The sequence below is a fragment of the Leucoraja erinacea genome, chromosome 33 (genome assembly GCF_028641065.1).
Source record: "Leucoraja erinacea ecotype New England chromosome 33, Leri_hhj_1, whole genome shotgun sequence".
Lineage (NCBI taxonomy): Eukaryota > Metazoa > Chordata > Chondrichthyes > Rajiformes > Rajidae > Leucoraja > Leucoraja erinaceus.
Genome location: NC_073409.1, coordinates 10,713,303 through 10,730,121, shown reverse-complemented (window position 1 = coordinate 10,730,121; position 16,819 = coordinate 10,713,303). Strand labels below are relative to the sequence as shown.

General features: G+C 39.7%; 1 protein-coding gene across 1 annotated transcript in view; it reads left to right on the top strand.

Annotated features, from left to right (window-relative positions):
• LOC129712662 (uncharacterized) overlaps positions 1-16,819 on the top strand; it is an 83,044-nt gene that overhangs the window by 29,715 nt on the left and 36,510 nt on the right. The window contains exons 3-4 of the mRNA XM_055661268.1: positions 615-740; positions 13,817-14,098. Coding sequence (XP_055517243.1) covers positions 615-740; positions 13,817-14,098 — 408 coding nt within the window. The remainder of the gene's footprint in view (positions 1-614; positions 741-13,816; positions 14,099-16,819) is intronic.

Sequence of the window (16,819 nt, the reverse complement as noted above, 5' to 3'; positions counted from 1 at the left end):
GATTATCTATGTTTCTATTGTTTGGTATTTGTGGAGATTTGCTATACAAACCTTGAATGCCATATTTTTCTACATCACAACGGTGACTACATGTTGAAAGTACGAAATTAATGTACTTTGCAAATTCCTGATGTTGTGAAGGGTGCTTATAAATGTAAGTTCATTCTTTGTCTTTGTTTCTGGCTGACTGCACCAAACATCATCCACCCATTTTCACAGAATAAAGTAATTTCTCTAGTTTTTTATGAGTGTCCCGTCCAAATGTACATTTTCTCCTTTAGTTATTTTAGCTGATGTATTCTGGCTCTAGTTTGACCATTATGAAAATCTGATAGTAAATTGTTGGAAGAGTGTGCAAATTTGTTTAGATGCAATTAGTTGGCAGAATGATTGCTGTATAAGGCTGGCTTCGCTGATTTTTTTTTTGCTCATAGTCTATATATTGAATTTGTTTTTTATTGGCAGTATTTCTTGCAGTATTCCATTTGTTAATATGTGTTAAGATGTTAAGATCTTATTCTTTAATGTTTGGGATTTGTATCATCCCATTGATTGGAGATAATTTTATTAAATTATTAAGTTGTGCTGTTTTAAATAAGTGTTTTTGTTAACAGAAAACAAGATGACAAAGACTCTCCTTTTGTCAGCAAAAGCGATTTAGAGTCTTTTTCAAGTTGCAGCCGATTATCCAGTCAACAGCATTCATTGGAGAGCAAAACTTCATTAGAATTATCTACCAAGTGAGTTTTGTTAACTTTTATAAATCTTATAATTACACTTCTTTCATTTTATGCTTATTAATGCAACATAAAAAATGAATGTTTTGAAAAATGTTTTTAACCTTACTAAAATGAAGCAGTGGTATAGGAAAAGGCCAGCCTCTGCAGTACAGCCAATGGCACAGCCACTGATAGATACACCTCTGAAACAGGCCCCGTGGCCTGAATCTGTGCCAAACATGAGCCATCCATTTTCGCAAAGACTATGTTAATCCCATTTTTTACTCCTGAAATTTCCTTCATACGAATACTGAAGTGATTTCAACTGGGATATATTCAGTGAGCACAGGGAGTTGTAGGCATAGCTGTACTACTGTAGATTGACAGTAGGAAGGAGCAAAACATTGGAATGATTTAAGGAAAAATACGAGATTTATTAAATCCTGGTGGTGGTGAACTGGAAGCCAGTATTGGCCAGTTGGTCCCTGTATTTCGTGTGAATTAGCAATTGAAGGCAGGGTTTTGAATAACCTTGGGCTACAAATGAGTAAAAAGGTAATAATGTTATGTGTGGGGATTTCAACAGCAGTCGAAATGAGGTAGGAAGTAGATGGACAACATCTGAGGTGAACAAAATCCAGTCTTCATGATGTTCAGTAAGTGTGATTCGGGGTTTATCTTTGGAGTTGGATGTGATATCAAAATTATGAATAGGCTGGGTCATTTTCAGGCAGTTTTTCCAGATGGATGGATAAGGAAAGGATCATCTGACTGGTCCTGTGCTTCTAAATAATTTAATTGGAGGAAATGTTGCTTGATCCTTTACTAAATATCAAGCAAAGTGGTATTTTGGGAACAGTGAGGATTACTGATCCAGAGACAAATGCACCCAGGATACCATGCTGCGATGAACTGAGGACAACCAGGGCTTTTATCAAGTTTCATCTTCCCCCTAACAATTCAGTGATATTTTATTTCAGTGAACTGATGAGTCTAGTTTAAAAGAAGAGACTACCCATTGGATAGTTAAACTTACACACATTAAGACTGAATATTTCCACCTCGGATGTTGTCCATCTACTCCCGACCTCATTTCTGTTGCTGTTGAAATCCTTACTCTCAATTTTATTACGCATTGGATATTTCTTCCCATTTAACATTTTTCTTCTTGATAATTCATTGTTTAGCCCCTGGTAGGGAATAGCAGGGATAAAGATTTCAACAGAGTTGGCCTGTTGAAAAAGATTTAAATCAGTGCCCATGCATGAACTTACTGCAATGCATAAAACTGTAATTAGTTTTTTTTCCCATTCTGCAGCTGCTATGCACTAGTCCAAAAGGTTTTAGGGAGTGGAAACTGGGTGTAAATTGTCCATCAGATTTTGCACATTACACAGATTGCTCCCTAATGAATGTGGATCCAAACATTACCACCTCTGATAGTTGGAAAACTGATATTTCTGTCAGCAATAGTGTAATTCATATCGCTCCAGGATGGAGTGTTTTATGACTGATATGTGTGCACCTCTGCTATTAAAGTAACATATTTCAGAAATCCATTTGCAGTTTTTTTTACCTTGTGAATAAATCTTACAATTTGGAATGCATTTAGGCCGTCAAATATTAAAAAAATTATTGCATATGTTGAATGATACCTTTTGGTTCGGAACTGATATAGATTTGACAATGTTTATTGCTAGATCTTGTAAAGTTTGTAAGAAGAAAATACAGCAAATAATGACTATTGTAGCAATTAGATTCACCGTTTTATAGTAATTGCTGGAACAGTATTAAAGGTAGACACAAAATGCTGGGGTAACTCAGCGGGACAAGCAGCATCTCTGGAGAGAAGGTATGGGTGACGTTTCTGGTTGAGACTGAGGAGTCTGAAGAAGGGTCTTGACCCAAAACGTCACCCATTCCTTCTCTCCAGAGATGCTGCTTGTTCCGCTGAGTTACTCCAGCATTTTGTGCTACCTTCGATTTAAACCAGCATCTGCAGTTCTTTCCTACACAGTATTTATTAAAATACATTGATTTACTCAGAGAGATAGTTATAACAATTCATTAGTTTCTTTTATTCGAGTATGTTTAAGAACTTACTTCCCTATTGATTTTCCTCTGAACTGCACATGGTTCCACTTTAATCTGTCAAAAGTCCTGTTGACCTGAGCCATATCGACATTGTCAGGAGAAGCTGTTGGAAATCTTGTGTCGCATAAATCCCTGTGACCTGATTAAGTATCCAAGGACATTGTTCCAAGGCAAGGGGAAAATTGCTGGGACCACAGTAAATATTTTTGTATCTTTGTTAGCTATGGGGTTTTTGGTGACGCAGTGGATAGTAAAGAAATCAGAGCTTACAACAGGATCTAAATCAACTGGAAAGTGAGCAAAGTAATCGGATGTGTTTTTTGGACAAGTGTGAAATTATACTTTTTGGAAAAGACGCATTTTAAACCAGGGCAAGGCATACACAGTGCATGCAAGGGGCCTGGGGAGTGTTTCTGAATAAATAAATCTTGGGGGACATAGTTTCTTGCAAGAGGCAACAGCAGTAGACAGGATGGTGAAGAAGGCAGATGGTACATTTGTCTTCATTCAGTCGTGATACTGAGTGCAAAAGTCGGGATGTCATGCTATAGTTATTGCCTAGACTGGAGGGCTAGAATGAAAAAGTGTGAACTGGATAGATGGAACTGTTTTTACCTGGAGTGAAGGAGGCTGATAAATGATCTTATAATTCTTATCTTACAGAGTTTTATAAAAATATGAGAAGCAAATATAAGGTAGATAGTCAGTCTTTTCCCCAGGCAATCTAAAATGTGAGGTCATAGTATGCAAGTTGTAGGAAAAAGATTTAATGGAAACCTGAGGAGTATGTTTATTTAACACGCAGGATGGTGGGTATATGGAATGAATTGCAGGATGAATTGGCAGAGGTGGGTTTGATTTACAACATTTAAAAGACATTAGTACAGGTACATGGATAAAAAAGGTTTGGAGGAAAATGGGCCAACAAGTAGGCAATTGGGACTTCCCCCTTTAGTTGGCATAGACAACCTGCTTCTGTGCTAAACAATTCTCAGTAGATCTGATATTTTTAATTTCTTAGTTATACAAAGGTTACCAATGGTATCTGGGTCAAATTAAGTTGTGCCCACTTTACAGTCACCAGAGATGTCACTGTGTGTGTGTGCTTGTGTGCGTGCGTGTGTTTGTGTGTGTGTGTTATAGGTTTGTTACATTAGTTAATATGAGGATGATAATGGGTTATTTACTTTTGTTAGAGGTTTAAAAAATTACTTGAATCCTAATGTTTGCAAGTGCTTGATTAGTAGTGACCATCAGCTTGACCTGTTTACAAACAAGTTGCCAACCGTGTCTCTGTCAATCGCAGGGAGATTAGGGAATTTCGGTCAGTTTTGAGATACAGTGCAGAAACGAGCCCTTCGGCTCTCTAAGTCCGCGCCGGCCAATGATTCCCGTACACAAGCACTATCCTACAGACTAGGGACAATTTACAATCTTTACTAAAGCTAATTAACCTACAAACCTGTATGTCATTGGAGTGTGGGGGGAAACCGGCGCACCTGGGAAAAAGCCATGCGGCCACAGGGAGCACAACATACAAACTTCGTACAGACAGCACTTGTAGTCAGGATTGAACCTGAGTCTCTGGAGCTATAAGGCAGCAACTCTACCACTGCTCCACCGTAACGCCCTACAAGGTGGACAGAAAACTTATGTTTGTGATTGTAAAGTCTGTTCCAGTCTTTTGTGTGTAAGATGTGCTGAATCTTCAGAGGGGTATTAACTTTCTGATGAATGTTTCACTGCCCCAGAGTCTCCTTTTTTAGTGCATTTCAATGATCCTTTATTGCTGTTTGTAATTGACTGGGTAATATATATTGCAGATTCTGGAAATAGCAAGAAAAGCACCATCTGTGTACAGAAGGCAGCCCACAGTTTCATGTTGAAGTCCCTTCATCAGAAATGTTTTATCTTAATGAACATCATTAAAGTTATTATCTGCTTATTACTTTTTGTGGAATATGGCTGTATTCAAATTGGGCTGTCGTGCTTCCTACTTTACAACAACCATTTAAAGTTGTAGGCACAAGAGACTGCAGAAGTTGGAATCTGCAGCAAAATTAACTGCTGGAGAAACTCAGCAGGCCAGGTAGAATATGTGGAGGGAAATAGCCAGCTGATTTTTCGGCTCAAGATCCTTCAACTAGATTGAAACTTCATTGCCCACAAATTCATGTGGACTATTTCCAACACCTCTCTTCCCTTTCTTGATCTCTCCATCTCAGGAGATAAACTATCCACTCATACCTACTACAAACCTACTAACTCCAAAGTAAAATAATCTTACTCGCTACTATTTCAGTCTAGATGTAGGGTCTTGACCTGAAACATTGACTGTCCATTTCCCTCCACAGATGCTGCTTAACCCATGGAGGCCATGAGTTTCTCCAGCAGCATTCCTTTTTTTTTACGACATTTTAAACTTGACAAAACAAAACGATGAAGATGGGTGTAAGGCTCTTTTTTAGTGAAAATGGAGTGTAGAGCTGTTGGGCCAAATAAGTTGTTTCCGCATATTGTACACTCTTGAGAATAGAAGGTGTTCCTACATAGAGCCTCACTCCCAGGACATGTGAGGCTAAATGTAGAGGTTCAAGGTTAAGATTTCAAGGTCAGTTTATTGTCACATGTACCAATTAAGGTACAGTGATATTTGAGTTACCATACAGCCATACTAAGTGAAAAGCAGCAAGACACCCAACCACAAAGTTAGCATAAACATCCCATCACAGTGGATTTCACATTCCTCACTGTGATGGAAGAGAATAAAGTTCAATCTTCTTCCTCTTGTTCTCCCACGGTCGGGGCAATCAAACCATCCGCAATTGGGGTGATCAAAGCCCCCCCCCCAGCCGACGATCGAAGCCCCTGTCGGCTTTGCGATTGAAACTCTCGCGTCGGGGCGGTTGAAACTCTCTCCATAGCATGGACCTCTCCAGTGTGCCTCTTCTTACCAGAGACTACGGGCTTCAAGTTGTTAAAGTTAACAGGCCCCGCGGTTGGAGCTTCGATCCCCGGCAAAGGCTTGGAGTGCTCGTCGGTCTCCAGGAAAGGCCGCCAACTCCACGATGTTAGGCCGCAGTGGCGACTGAGATACGATAATGAAAAAGAAAAATCTCCGTCGAGGTCAGATTTTAAAAAACAGTTTCCCTCACCCCCCTCCCCCCGCCCCGCACATAAAACAAACCAAGGAACGCTAAACATACTCTTTAACACATACTAAAAATAACACAAAGAAGAAAGGACAGACAGACTGTTGGCAAGGCAGCCACTGCAAGTGGCGCCACCGGGTGCTAATTCAAAATAGAGTTTTTAATGCAGCCTTTTTGAGTTCATATGGATGGTAATTTATACATCTGAATATCGAGCCGTTTTAAGAATTGATTGCTCTCTCACTGGAATGGTGTGGTTGTGCTTGAGAGAGTGCAGATGATGTTTCCATAAAATAGTATAGCACAAGTATAGAACACATAGAATAGTACAGCATAAGTACAGCAATTTGGTTCACAATGACTATGACGATCATAATTCCAATTTAAATTGCCTCCACATGGTCCATATACCTCCATCCCCTGTCAGTTCATGTAGCTGTCTAAATACCTCTTAAAAATTGTTATCATATTTGGCAGCATGTTCCAGGCACCTACCACTTTCTGGGTAAAAGAAAATTGCCTCAATAGACTCGTCGACTCAACTGTGGTATGCCATCTCTACCCCTCTTCCTATATGTGTCGCCACTTTCAGGGAATTATCAACTTGTTCTCCAAGAACCCTCTGTTCCTCAGTGCACATGAGGGACCTGCCATTAACTATATACTTTACCTTTACATTTGACCTCCCAAGTGCAAAACATCCTGATTTAACTCCATCTGCCATTTCTCTGCCCATATTTCTAACTGGTCTGTATTATGCTAAACACTTTAATAACCTTCCTGATTATCAAAAACACTGCCATTTTAGTGTCCACATTAAACTTACTAACCAGTGTACGTATATTTTCACCTAAATAAAATAATATAAGAGATCCCTGCAGAATATCACAGTTCACAGACCTCCAGTCAGAAAAACACTTCTCCACAGTATCCTTTGTCAATAACCAAGTCAATGTTGTGTCCAATCTATCATCACCTTGAATCCCATCAATCTTAATCTTACAGATCGTTTTGCCATGAGGGACATTATCAAAGGCTTTACTGGTCAATGTATGCAACATCCACTGTCCTCAATCATCTTCCTCAACTCCTCAAAACATTCACTGTCAGAGGTGGTGGAGTCAGATACAATCACTAAGTTTAAGAGGCATTTAGACAGATACTTCAGTTGATGATGCATACGCTCCTAATGTGTGGAATGGAATTAGTGTAGATGGGCGAAAAGATTGGCATGCGGCATGATAGATTGAAGGGCCCATTTTGGTGTTGTACATCTGTAATTATAACCCTTGCAGCTGATATGATTAATTGACTTTAGGAGGTCCGATTCTGGTATTTTCCAGAAAAGTGGATAGAAGTTTATGAATTAACAATTAACCCATTTAAAGTGCCCAATTAAAAGTAATTATACGTTCAGGTTTAACTGCAAACACCTACTCTTCTCTATAAAATAAATGAGAGCGAGAGTCACTTTTCATTGCTGTATTTGGAGATCCTATTTTCTCCTTCCCTTTTTAACAGTAAATATTTGCAATACAGTAAGGTTTTGGAAGCAGGCCAAGTAATGTTGCATAAGCTTGCAGGCAAGTGAAGAAACCATCAAGCCCCTGTGTAGAATATGTTTTGTACACAACTGATTTCCATTCAGCCAAGAAACGGTCAGACAGAAGAAAATTGCTTTGTTTCTGAATAAAATCTGATCCTTGTTTCTTTCTATTTTAAATGTGTGTGTGTGTGTGTGTGTGTGTGTGCTCGTGTTCCACATTGAACTACTTTTTTTAACTTCGTGAGATAGTTATACAGGAGCAAAAACCACCAATATTCTCCGATTGTTATCATTCCACTATGCCAACTGTACTGTTTGACACCACCTCACTGCCCTGACTCACGGATAGGTCTCCTTTTACCATCAGCATACCCACCATTTGTAACTTTTCTAATAGTGGGCGTCTGCATTAAAATTAATGGGGTTAAGTTGTTAGTGTAAAACTGAGGTTGTCTAAAATATTGTTTGAATTTTGCAATTGTACCCGTCTCTACCACTTTTCCTGGCAGCTCATTTAAAATACACACCACACGCTGAGTGGAAAAAGCTGCAACTCGAGTTATTTTAAATCTTCCTCCACTCACCTTAAATCTACGTTACAGTGACAGTTTAGTTCAATATTGTGAGTTTGACAAATGGTTCCATTGAAGTATATTTTTACAACGTAAGTACAGTAACACTGACAAGACACATCTGAATTTTCAAACATCTGCTGGAGCAGAGTAATTTGCATGAATGGTCTAAAGGCTGCTGAGGAGAAAGAACCAGACACCTTAAATTAGTGTAGTGAGTGCTGACTCTTGGAGTGCACAAATATCCTTATTATTGGTAGACTGAGCAAATGTAATCATGGCCATATTTGATGTGATGAAAGTCTGGTGTGGTAGCTTCCTTGATCTACATCACAATCATGCAAAATGACAAGGTGAAGATGCTTGATGTAGGCACGATAATGTAACCCTGTTGTCTTAAATTTGGCTGATGCATATAGAAACATAGAAAATAGGTGCAGGAGTAAACCATTCGGCCCTTCGAGCCTGCACCGCCATTCAATATGATCATGGCTGATCATCCAATTCAGTATCCTGTACCTGCCTTCTCTCCATACCCCCTGATTCCTTTAGCCACAAGGGCCACATCTAACTCCCTCTTAAATATAGCCAATGAACTGGCCTCAACCACCTTCTGTGGCAGAGAATTCCAGAGATTCACCACTCTGTGTGAAATATGCAAACATCTCATGGTTATGTCAGTTTTAAAAGGACAGTAAACTATCTTCACTGCAGACATTGACCATACTATTGACAGTACTGTTTGTTTACAAAGCTATCATTTTACTTTCAAGCTGATGATTGCTTGCAATAATATGAGACCATCCAGCTTACCTATGCCCCTCATGATTTTGCTCCCTCCATAACTTCACTCCTTAGCCTTCTACAGTCCAGGGGACAGGGCCGGCCTTAGGAGGAGCTGGGCCCAGTTCGGAACAATTTTGGTGAGCCCCAGGTTCCCAGCCAAAGTCTGTAGAATCATAGAAATACAAATAAAGTCTATTATAGACTATATCTCTATGGTAGAATGGAAAGTAATCAAGATGTGCGCTTAAAAAGTGCCTGCAAGTTAACGGACCAAACAGATCTAAGCTACATTTTAATATAAAATTGCATAAATGTAAGCCTACAAGTAACAAACAAAATGTGTGGACACCTCTGAAAAGTACATAGTTACAATACCTCTTGTTTTAGTGACTGTGATATGAAAATAAATGTACTAGATCTACCTGAGCCGAGAGTAGACTACTCTGGCGCGGGGCCCCCTTAGATGCGGGGCCCAATTGGGAGCAATTGGTCCAATCGACCTGAGGCTGGCCCTGCCAGGGGAGAAAAGCACCAGACTATCCAGTCACTTTTTATATCTCAAGCCCTCCAGTCCCGGTTCTTGTGAATCTTTCTTGCACCCTTTCCAGCTTAATGAGATTCTTCCTATAGCTTGGTAAACGAAACTTGGCACTATGTGTAATTAGTTTTTATTGCTAACTCAAAGTGGATTTTTTTAATGGAGGTACAATCTTTTGCAGGCCAGTTTATACATTTGAATGTTCATCCTTTTTGGAGATTGATTGCTCTCTCATAAGAAGGATGCAGTTGAGTGCTAAAAAGAGAGCAGAGGACATTAGTTATGAGGAGAGATTGGATAGGTTGTGCTTAACCTAAAGCTTGTAAAAAAAAAAAGCCAATCACACAAGTGGAATTGCAATTTTGAACTTAGGCTTGCTCCATGTTTTGGGTTTTGGAGGACAAATACCGTGCTCATTTTGTGGTCCTGAGAAAGAATAGTTTCATGCAGGAAGTGGCATTGATAGTGAGGAAGGTTGCTAAAGGATATAGCTCAGTTGGAAATATAGATAGAGAAATGGTAAATTGAGTTCAATCCAGACAGGTGAGAGGTATTGCACACCGGCAGGTCAGATGCAAGAGGAATGTATATGGTAAATAGCATTGTCTTTGGAAGCATTGATGTATTGAGGGATACAGGAATCAAATTGATAGCTAATGGAAACAAGTGGAGAGAGTGGTAAAGAAATGGTGCAGCATGCTTGCCTTCATCTTTCGAGACATTGCATATTGAAGTTGGAAAGTCATATTGCAGCTGCATTAAACTTTGGTTAAGTCACATTTGGAGCAATGTGTGCAGTTCTGGTTGCCCAGTTACCGGAAGGATGTGGAGGCTTTGTAGAAGAATCAAAAAAGCTGTACTAGAATGCTGTCTGAATTTGACGGTATTGCCTACAAGGGGAAATAGGACAAAGTTGGATTGTGTGGAAAGGAACTGCAGATGCTGGTTTAAATCAAAAATAGACCCAAAAAGCTGGAGTATCTCAGCAGGCCAGGCGGCATCACTGGAGAGAAGGGATGGGTGATGTTTTGGGTCGAGGCCCTTCTTTAGACTGTTCAGATTGTTTTCTCTGGAGCATCCAGGGTTGAGGGTTGACCTGATAGAAGTATATAGTCACAATTATACAGCATAGAACCATGCCCTTCGGCCCAACTGCCCATGCTGACCAACATGCCCCATCTACACTAATCTCAGCTGCCTGCGTTTCTACACTCAATACTCTGACCAATGTGCCGAAAGCTGCCTTAATCATCCTAACTACCCGTGATGCCATTTTCAAGGAACTATGTACCTGCACTCCTAGACCCCTCTGCTCTACAGCACTCCCCAGAGCCCTGCTTTTCAGTGTAGGTCAAGCCCTGGTTTGACTTCCCAAAATCCAACCACTCACATTTATCGGTATTAAACACCATTAACTATTCCTCAGCCCACCTGCCCAAATGATTAAGATCCTAGTGCAATTTTTGATATCCATCTTCGCTATCTACGATGTCAACCAGTAAATACTATGATTTGCTATTCCCTCCTTAAATCCATCTATGGTCCATCTTTACCATGCTGTGTAAAACTGAACTAGGACTAAACCTTCAGCCTGCAAGCTCCAACCAATCTCCTGTCCTACCCCCAAGCCCAGCTCAATGCGATATCCCCTTCCTGGGCATAATATCAATTGTTATCACAGAGATGCGAAAGAAAGAAATCCTTTGGTCCTTGGAAATGGCACTGAACATCAACCATTCATTTAAACTAAATCCACATAAATCTCATATTCCCATCAACCCACCCACCCCCTCCTTCCCCAGATATTACCATTTCCTTAGACACCAGAGTCAATTTGCAATAGCCAATTAATTTACCATCCTTTATATATTTTTATAGTGGAACGGTAATTTAGATTGAGTTGGACTTGTCTGTAGAATACTGATTTATTGACCAACCTAACCGTGCTGTGAATCTCTGCCTCAACAAAGCACGGTGAAAGGCTAGTGCTGTTTGAAATGTTGGACTGTATTATGTGATTTCTTGTGTTGGTAATGTGTTTTTTTGAAAATATAGCCTAGTTCATGGTGCTTTGTTCAAGTTTTGTTTTGTAATTGTTTTATAATTAAATCTCTATTTGTGACTTGTTATGTGCCACACAGTTTACAACACCCAGAGTTATTTATCACTTTCTCAGTAGCAAATCATCTGTGAATATATATTTAGAAAAATCCTGTGTGATTTTGTACGACCACACTAATTAGGTGAGCTATATAATGTGTAATTCAAAGGATCATAGTATCGTACAGTACAGAAATAGTCCTGTCAGTCCACCTGGGACTGTCAACTGTGGTGCCTATCCAGGCCAATCCCATTTACCTGTATTAGACCCATGTCCTCTATGCCTTTCAAATTAAGTAACTGGTCAAATGTATTTTAAATATATAATTTAAAATGCCTCTACCTACTCATCTGGCAGCTCTTTCCAGATAACAAACATCCTCCGTGTAGAAAGATTTTCCCCCAAGATTTCCTTTAAATGTTTTCCCTCTCACCTTAATTGTGCTCTCTAGTTCTAGACTACGCTACCCTGTAAAGAAGAGTTTGACTATCCAACCTATGCTCTTCATAATATCATAAACATCTATCAAGTCACCCCTCAGCTTCCTCTGTTCCTGTAAGAATAAAACCAGCCTATCCTATCTCTCCTTATAACTCCAACCATCCATTCCAGGAAACATCAAGATGAATCTCTTCTGCACACTCCATTGCCATCACATCCGCCCTGTAGTGTGGCAACTAGAACTGTGCACAATACTCTAAATGTGGTCCAACCAAGGTTTTGTACAGCAGAATCATGATATTCTTGCCTCAGCCTAAGCATGCCAAAAGTTGCCTTCACCATCCTCTATGATTTCATTTTCCAGAAGCTATGAACTTGCACAATAAGATCCTTCTGTACATCAACACTCCTAAACTCCTTGCCGTTTAAATGTCTGCCCAGAATTTGACTATCCCATGTGCATTACCTGATACTTGGTTGGATGAAATTCCATCTACCACAGATCCACCAACTTCTCAGCTGATCCATGTCCTGCTGTATCCCTGGTAACATGGGGCCTTGTCAAAAACTAACCAGACTACTAAAGTCCATGTAAACCAGTGCTGGATACAGTACTACAGCTGTCAGATGCACTTAACTTTCTCTCCTCAAAGAGACAGTTTCACATTTGTGAGACTGTACCATTTCTGGGGCCTTGTCAAAAGCCCAGTATTGACTCTTCCTATTTTTGTCACCTGCGTGATTTCAAATGAATATTGAATCCTGTCCCTGCTGAATCTCCCTCTCTAACAACTTCCCTACATTGATGTAAGATTTACTTGTCTGCAGTTTCCAGGCTTATTCTCCTTTTTGAGCAAGGGGCCAAATGTTGTCTATTCTCCAGTCTCCTGATGGATCACCCGTGGCTAGCAAAGATGCCTCAGCATCTCATCCCTTCCATTAGTTTAGTTTAGAGATACAGCACGGAAACAGGCCCTTCAGCTCATCGGGTTCGCGCCGACCAGCGATCCCCACACATTAACACCCACTAGGGACAATTTTTACATTTACCAAGCCAATTAACCTACAAACCTGTACGTTTTTGGAATGTGGGAGGAAACCGAAGATCTCGGAGAAAACCCACGCAGGTCACGGGGAGAACTTACAAACTCCATACAGACACCACCCGTAATCGGGATCGAACCTGGGTCTCTGGTGCTGCATTTGCTGTAAGGCAGCAACTCTACCGCTGTGCCACCGTCATATTAGTTTTCTGTAATAGACCCTGGGGATTTAGGCACAATAATATACGTTGCTAACACTTCCTCCTAGGTTTTGCGGACATGTTCCAGAATATCAGTATACCTAATAATGTGAAGGTTAAAATCCCCCACTGCCACAACCGCATTGTTTTTAGATCCTTTTGCGATCTGCTTACATTACTGTTTTTCTAATTCATGCTGACTATTGAAAGGCCCAAAATAGATCCCCATTAAAGTGACCATCCTTTTACTATTACTAAGTTCTCCCAATGCACCCTCACTGTAGAATCTCTCCAGGATATCCTACCCCTGCTGTCACAATCCCCTTATTCAGCAGTACAATATCTGATTTGCACACCCTTCTATCATGCCTGAAAATTCTATACCCTGTATATAGATTAATAACTGAAAATACATTCTTATTTTTATCATTAAAAACGTTCCCGTCAACTGAATTGCAAATAGTAAACATTCGGTTTTTGTGTCCAATTCTGTCATTATCATCATTTCCATAATTAAATAATTGTTTTATTTGTAATGATGTAGTTTGTTTATGGGGAGGAAAAATGTCAGCAGAGTATATAATGCCAATTATGACATGGAAGATATATTTGTCATTTCTGCAGTGGATCAGTGGAAAGCAGGCTACCGCCATCTCCAACCTCCCGTATTGGCAATTCCTTGACAAGTTACTCAGAAGGAAGTGAGAGTTATGCTGTATATGACTCTACTATGGAGAGTGACTTTGAATCCCGCACAACTGTGTTCAGCCAACAGCAGAATTCACAAGGAGATAGCCCTTGCTGCAGTCAGAGCAATTCCAGCTGTAGCTGCGCTTTTTATGATGATCTGAAAATGGAGTTGGAGCCTGATGGATCCTATAGCCATACTTCTGAAAGAGAATACATGTATGTATGAATGCAGGCTTTATTGCTGCAACAGTAATCAATCAAGTTTACCTTAAATTCCAAATATCTTAATTTTGTATTCCATACTGTTTTTCTTCAATTAATTGTTGCTTTCATTATTTTCCAATAAAGACTAGTCTTTTTTTATTTAAGATTATATTAACATTAAATTATTTAATTTAGTATGCATTCTGCAAAGCATTTGAATAATTATGGATAAGAAAGGTTCAGAGGGATACGTGACAGGTACGGACAAAAGGGGCTAGCTTGAATGAGATATCATGGACGAGTTAGGTCGAAGGGCCTGTTTCTGTGCTGTATAACTCGATGACTCTATGGCTATAGAATCATAATTCTAATTGAAATATAATGTTTGCATGATGAAGTCTTCCAAGAGAGATAAGGAGAACAATATATTTCTACTGCTTATTAACCACGAGCGCTTCCTTCACTTTACTCTTTTTTTTGCCGGTGTTGTGGTTACAAAAGTAAGTTGGGATAAAGTAGGACCACATCAAGGAATGTGAGCGGGTTAGACAAACACATACAGTGGTTTTGTAATACTATTCAAGCAAGTATGAGTCTAGTTCCTCACTCATTTCCATTCTTCATATGAGCTTCAAGTGTTAATGTGACCAGGTTGTATGAGCAAAGGGACAACATGACTGGACCAAATTTTAAACAGTTTTAGCAGACAGTGGTTAACAACAGCAGAAATTATTATCTGCAAGAACACTGAGGTTAATTACACCATTATCCAATTTAGTATAGACTTGACATGCTGATTTGTATAGCTGAGTATCATTACACTGCCTCATTCAACCACAGTACTAGATTTAATTTGTGGAAAATTGTCCCAATGTGGAGGACAAAAGTAATTTTGCTACTGAACCACAAAAAGCTATAGCAATACAGATGACCAAAGATTTGGCCAAAGAGTGGTTACTAGCGTCATCTTGAAGGAAATGCGAGATGTAGTGACAAGCGTAAGAATTCCAGAGCTTGGAACCAATGCTGTGAGCATTGGCCAGTAATTGATTCTATTTCCAAGTGAGCAGAATTGGAAAAATATGGAATTCATGAGGACTCGGAAGAGGTTACAAAGATGCACAGAGATGAGGGCGTACAAGGGCATTCAACTTAAGGTCGTTTTTTTTGATCAAATTTTTAAAATAAGGCTTGTGACTATTTGGTTTGATTCCTGCATGGTGTACAGTCAATGGCTTGAGTTACCCCATTTTTAAGTTGTCCTGGGTAGAAGCTGGCGAAACCCATATGGGCAGAAAACGCTGGTGGGTGTTTGTGTCTTATCAGGAATAGAATGCTTGCCTCAAAAGGCAAGCATGCCCTAATCCTAATAATAAGGGTGATGATATTAAATATAAGGCAATAATGAGACCGGTGTGGAGATAACAAAGATATTATTCATTGCTTCAGCAGCAAAGTTGCAGTCAGGCAGTGTTAGAGAAGTTGAGGTAGGTAAGTTTGGCATTGGAATGTTTATCTGGTCAGAAGGTCATAGAAACATAGAAAATATGTGCAGGTGGAGGCCATTTGGCCTTTCGAGCCAGCACCGCCATTCATTGTGATCATGGCTGCTCATCCACAATCAGTAACCCGTGTCTGCCTTCTCCCGATACCCCTTGATTCCGCTAGCCCCTAGAGCTCTTTCTAACGCTCTTTTAAATTCATCCAGTGAATTGGCCTCCACTGCCCTCTGTGGCAGAGAATTCCACAAATTCACAACTCTCTGCGAGAAAAAAAAATTCTCATCTCAGTTTTAAATGGCCTCCCCTTTATTTGTAGACTGTGGCCCCTGGTTCTGGTCTCCCCCAACATTGGGAACATTTTTCCTGCATCTAACTTGTCTAGTCCTTTTATAATTTTATACTTTTCTATAAGATTCCCTCTCATCCTTCTACATTCCCATGAATACAAGCCCAGTCTTTCCAATGTTTCCTCATGTGACAGTCCCGCCATCCTGGGGATTAACCCCGTGAACCTACGCTGCTCTGCCTCAATAGCAAGTCAGGATGTCCTTCCTCAAATTAGGATGCCCTTCCTCTAATTATTTTCATTTTTGGTTCAAATTAAGGTCGTTTTTTGATCAAATTTAAAATAAGGCTGTGAATAATTTGGTTAGGTGGATAGCTTGGAAGCAGAGCTTCCTGGAGGGGGTACAGTCAATGGCTTGATTACCCAATGTTTAAGCAAAGGAAAATTCTGTTTGCACTGCAATGTGCAACTGACAAATCAGAAGTGATAGTGAGCAAGAGTTGAATGTTGTTCGTGTATATACTAAATACATGGTGTTTTCATCTGAAAATATATCCATGACAAGGAAGAGAGATATTGATAGGTTATCTAACCACATGTAGAGGAACCAACGAGAGAGCTAGTGTAGCAAGCAAAGCTCTTTACAAAAGTAATGATCTGGTGTTGGGCAATTGAAGGGCAAGGATGTTGAGAAAAGGCATCCTATATCCATTGTGTTTTCTTAACTTTTCTACCTTTGTGTACATTTCATAAATTAGAAATCCAAAATGCAGCAACTTTTGTAACACATCAAAGTGTTCAAATAGATAAGAAGTCCTTTGTAGAGAGTAGAATTAATTAGTGACACCTAGTTCTAGGAAACAAAAATAAAGATGAAATAATGTAACTACTGTAATTGAGTGGGGAAGATGGACAATTTTATGAGCCATTGCTTTGAAGGCTAGT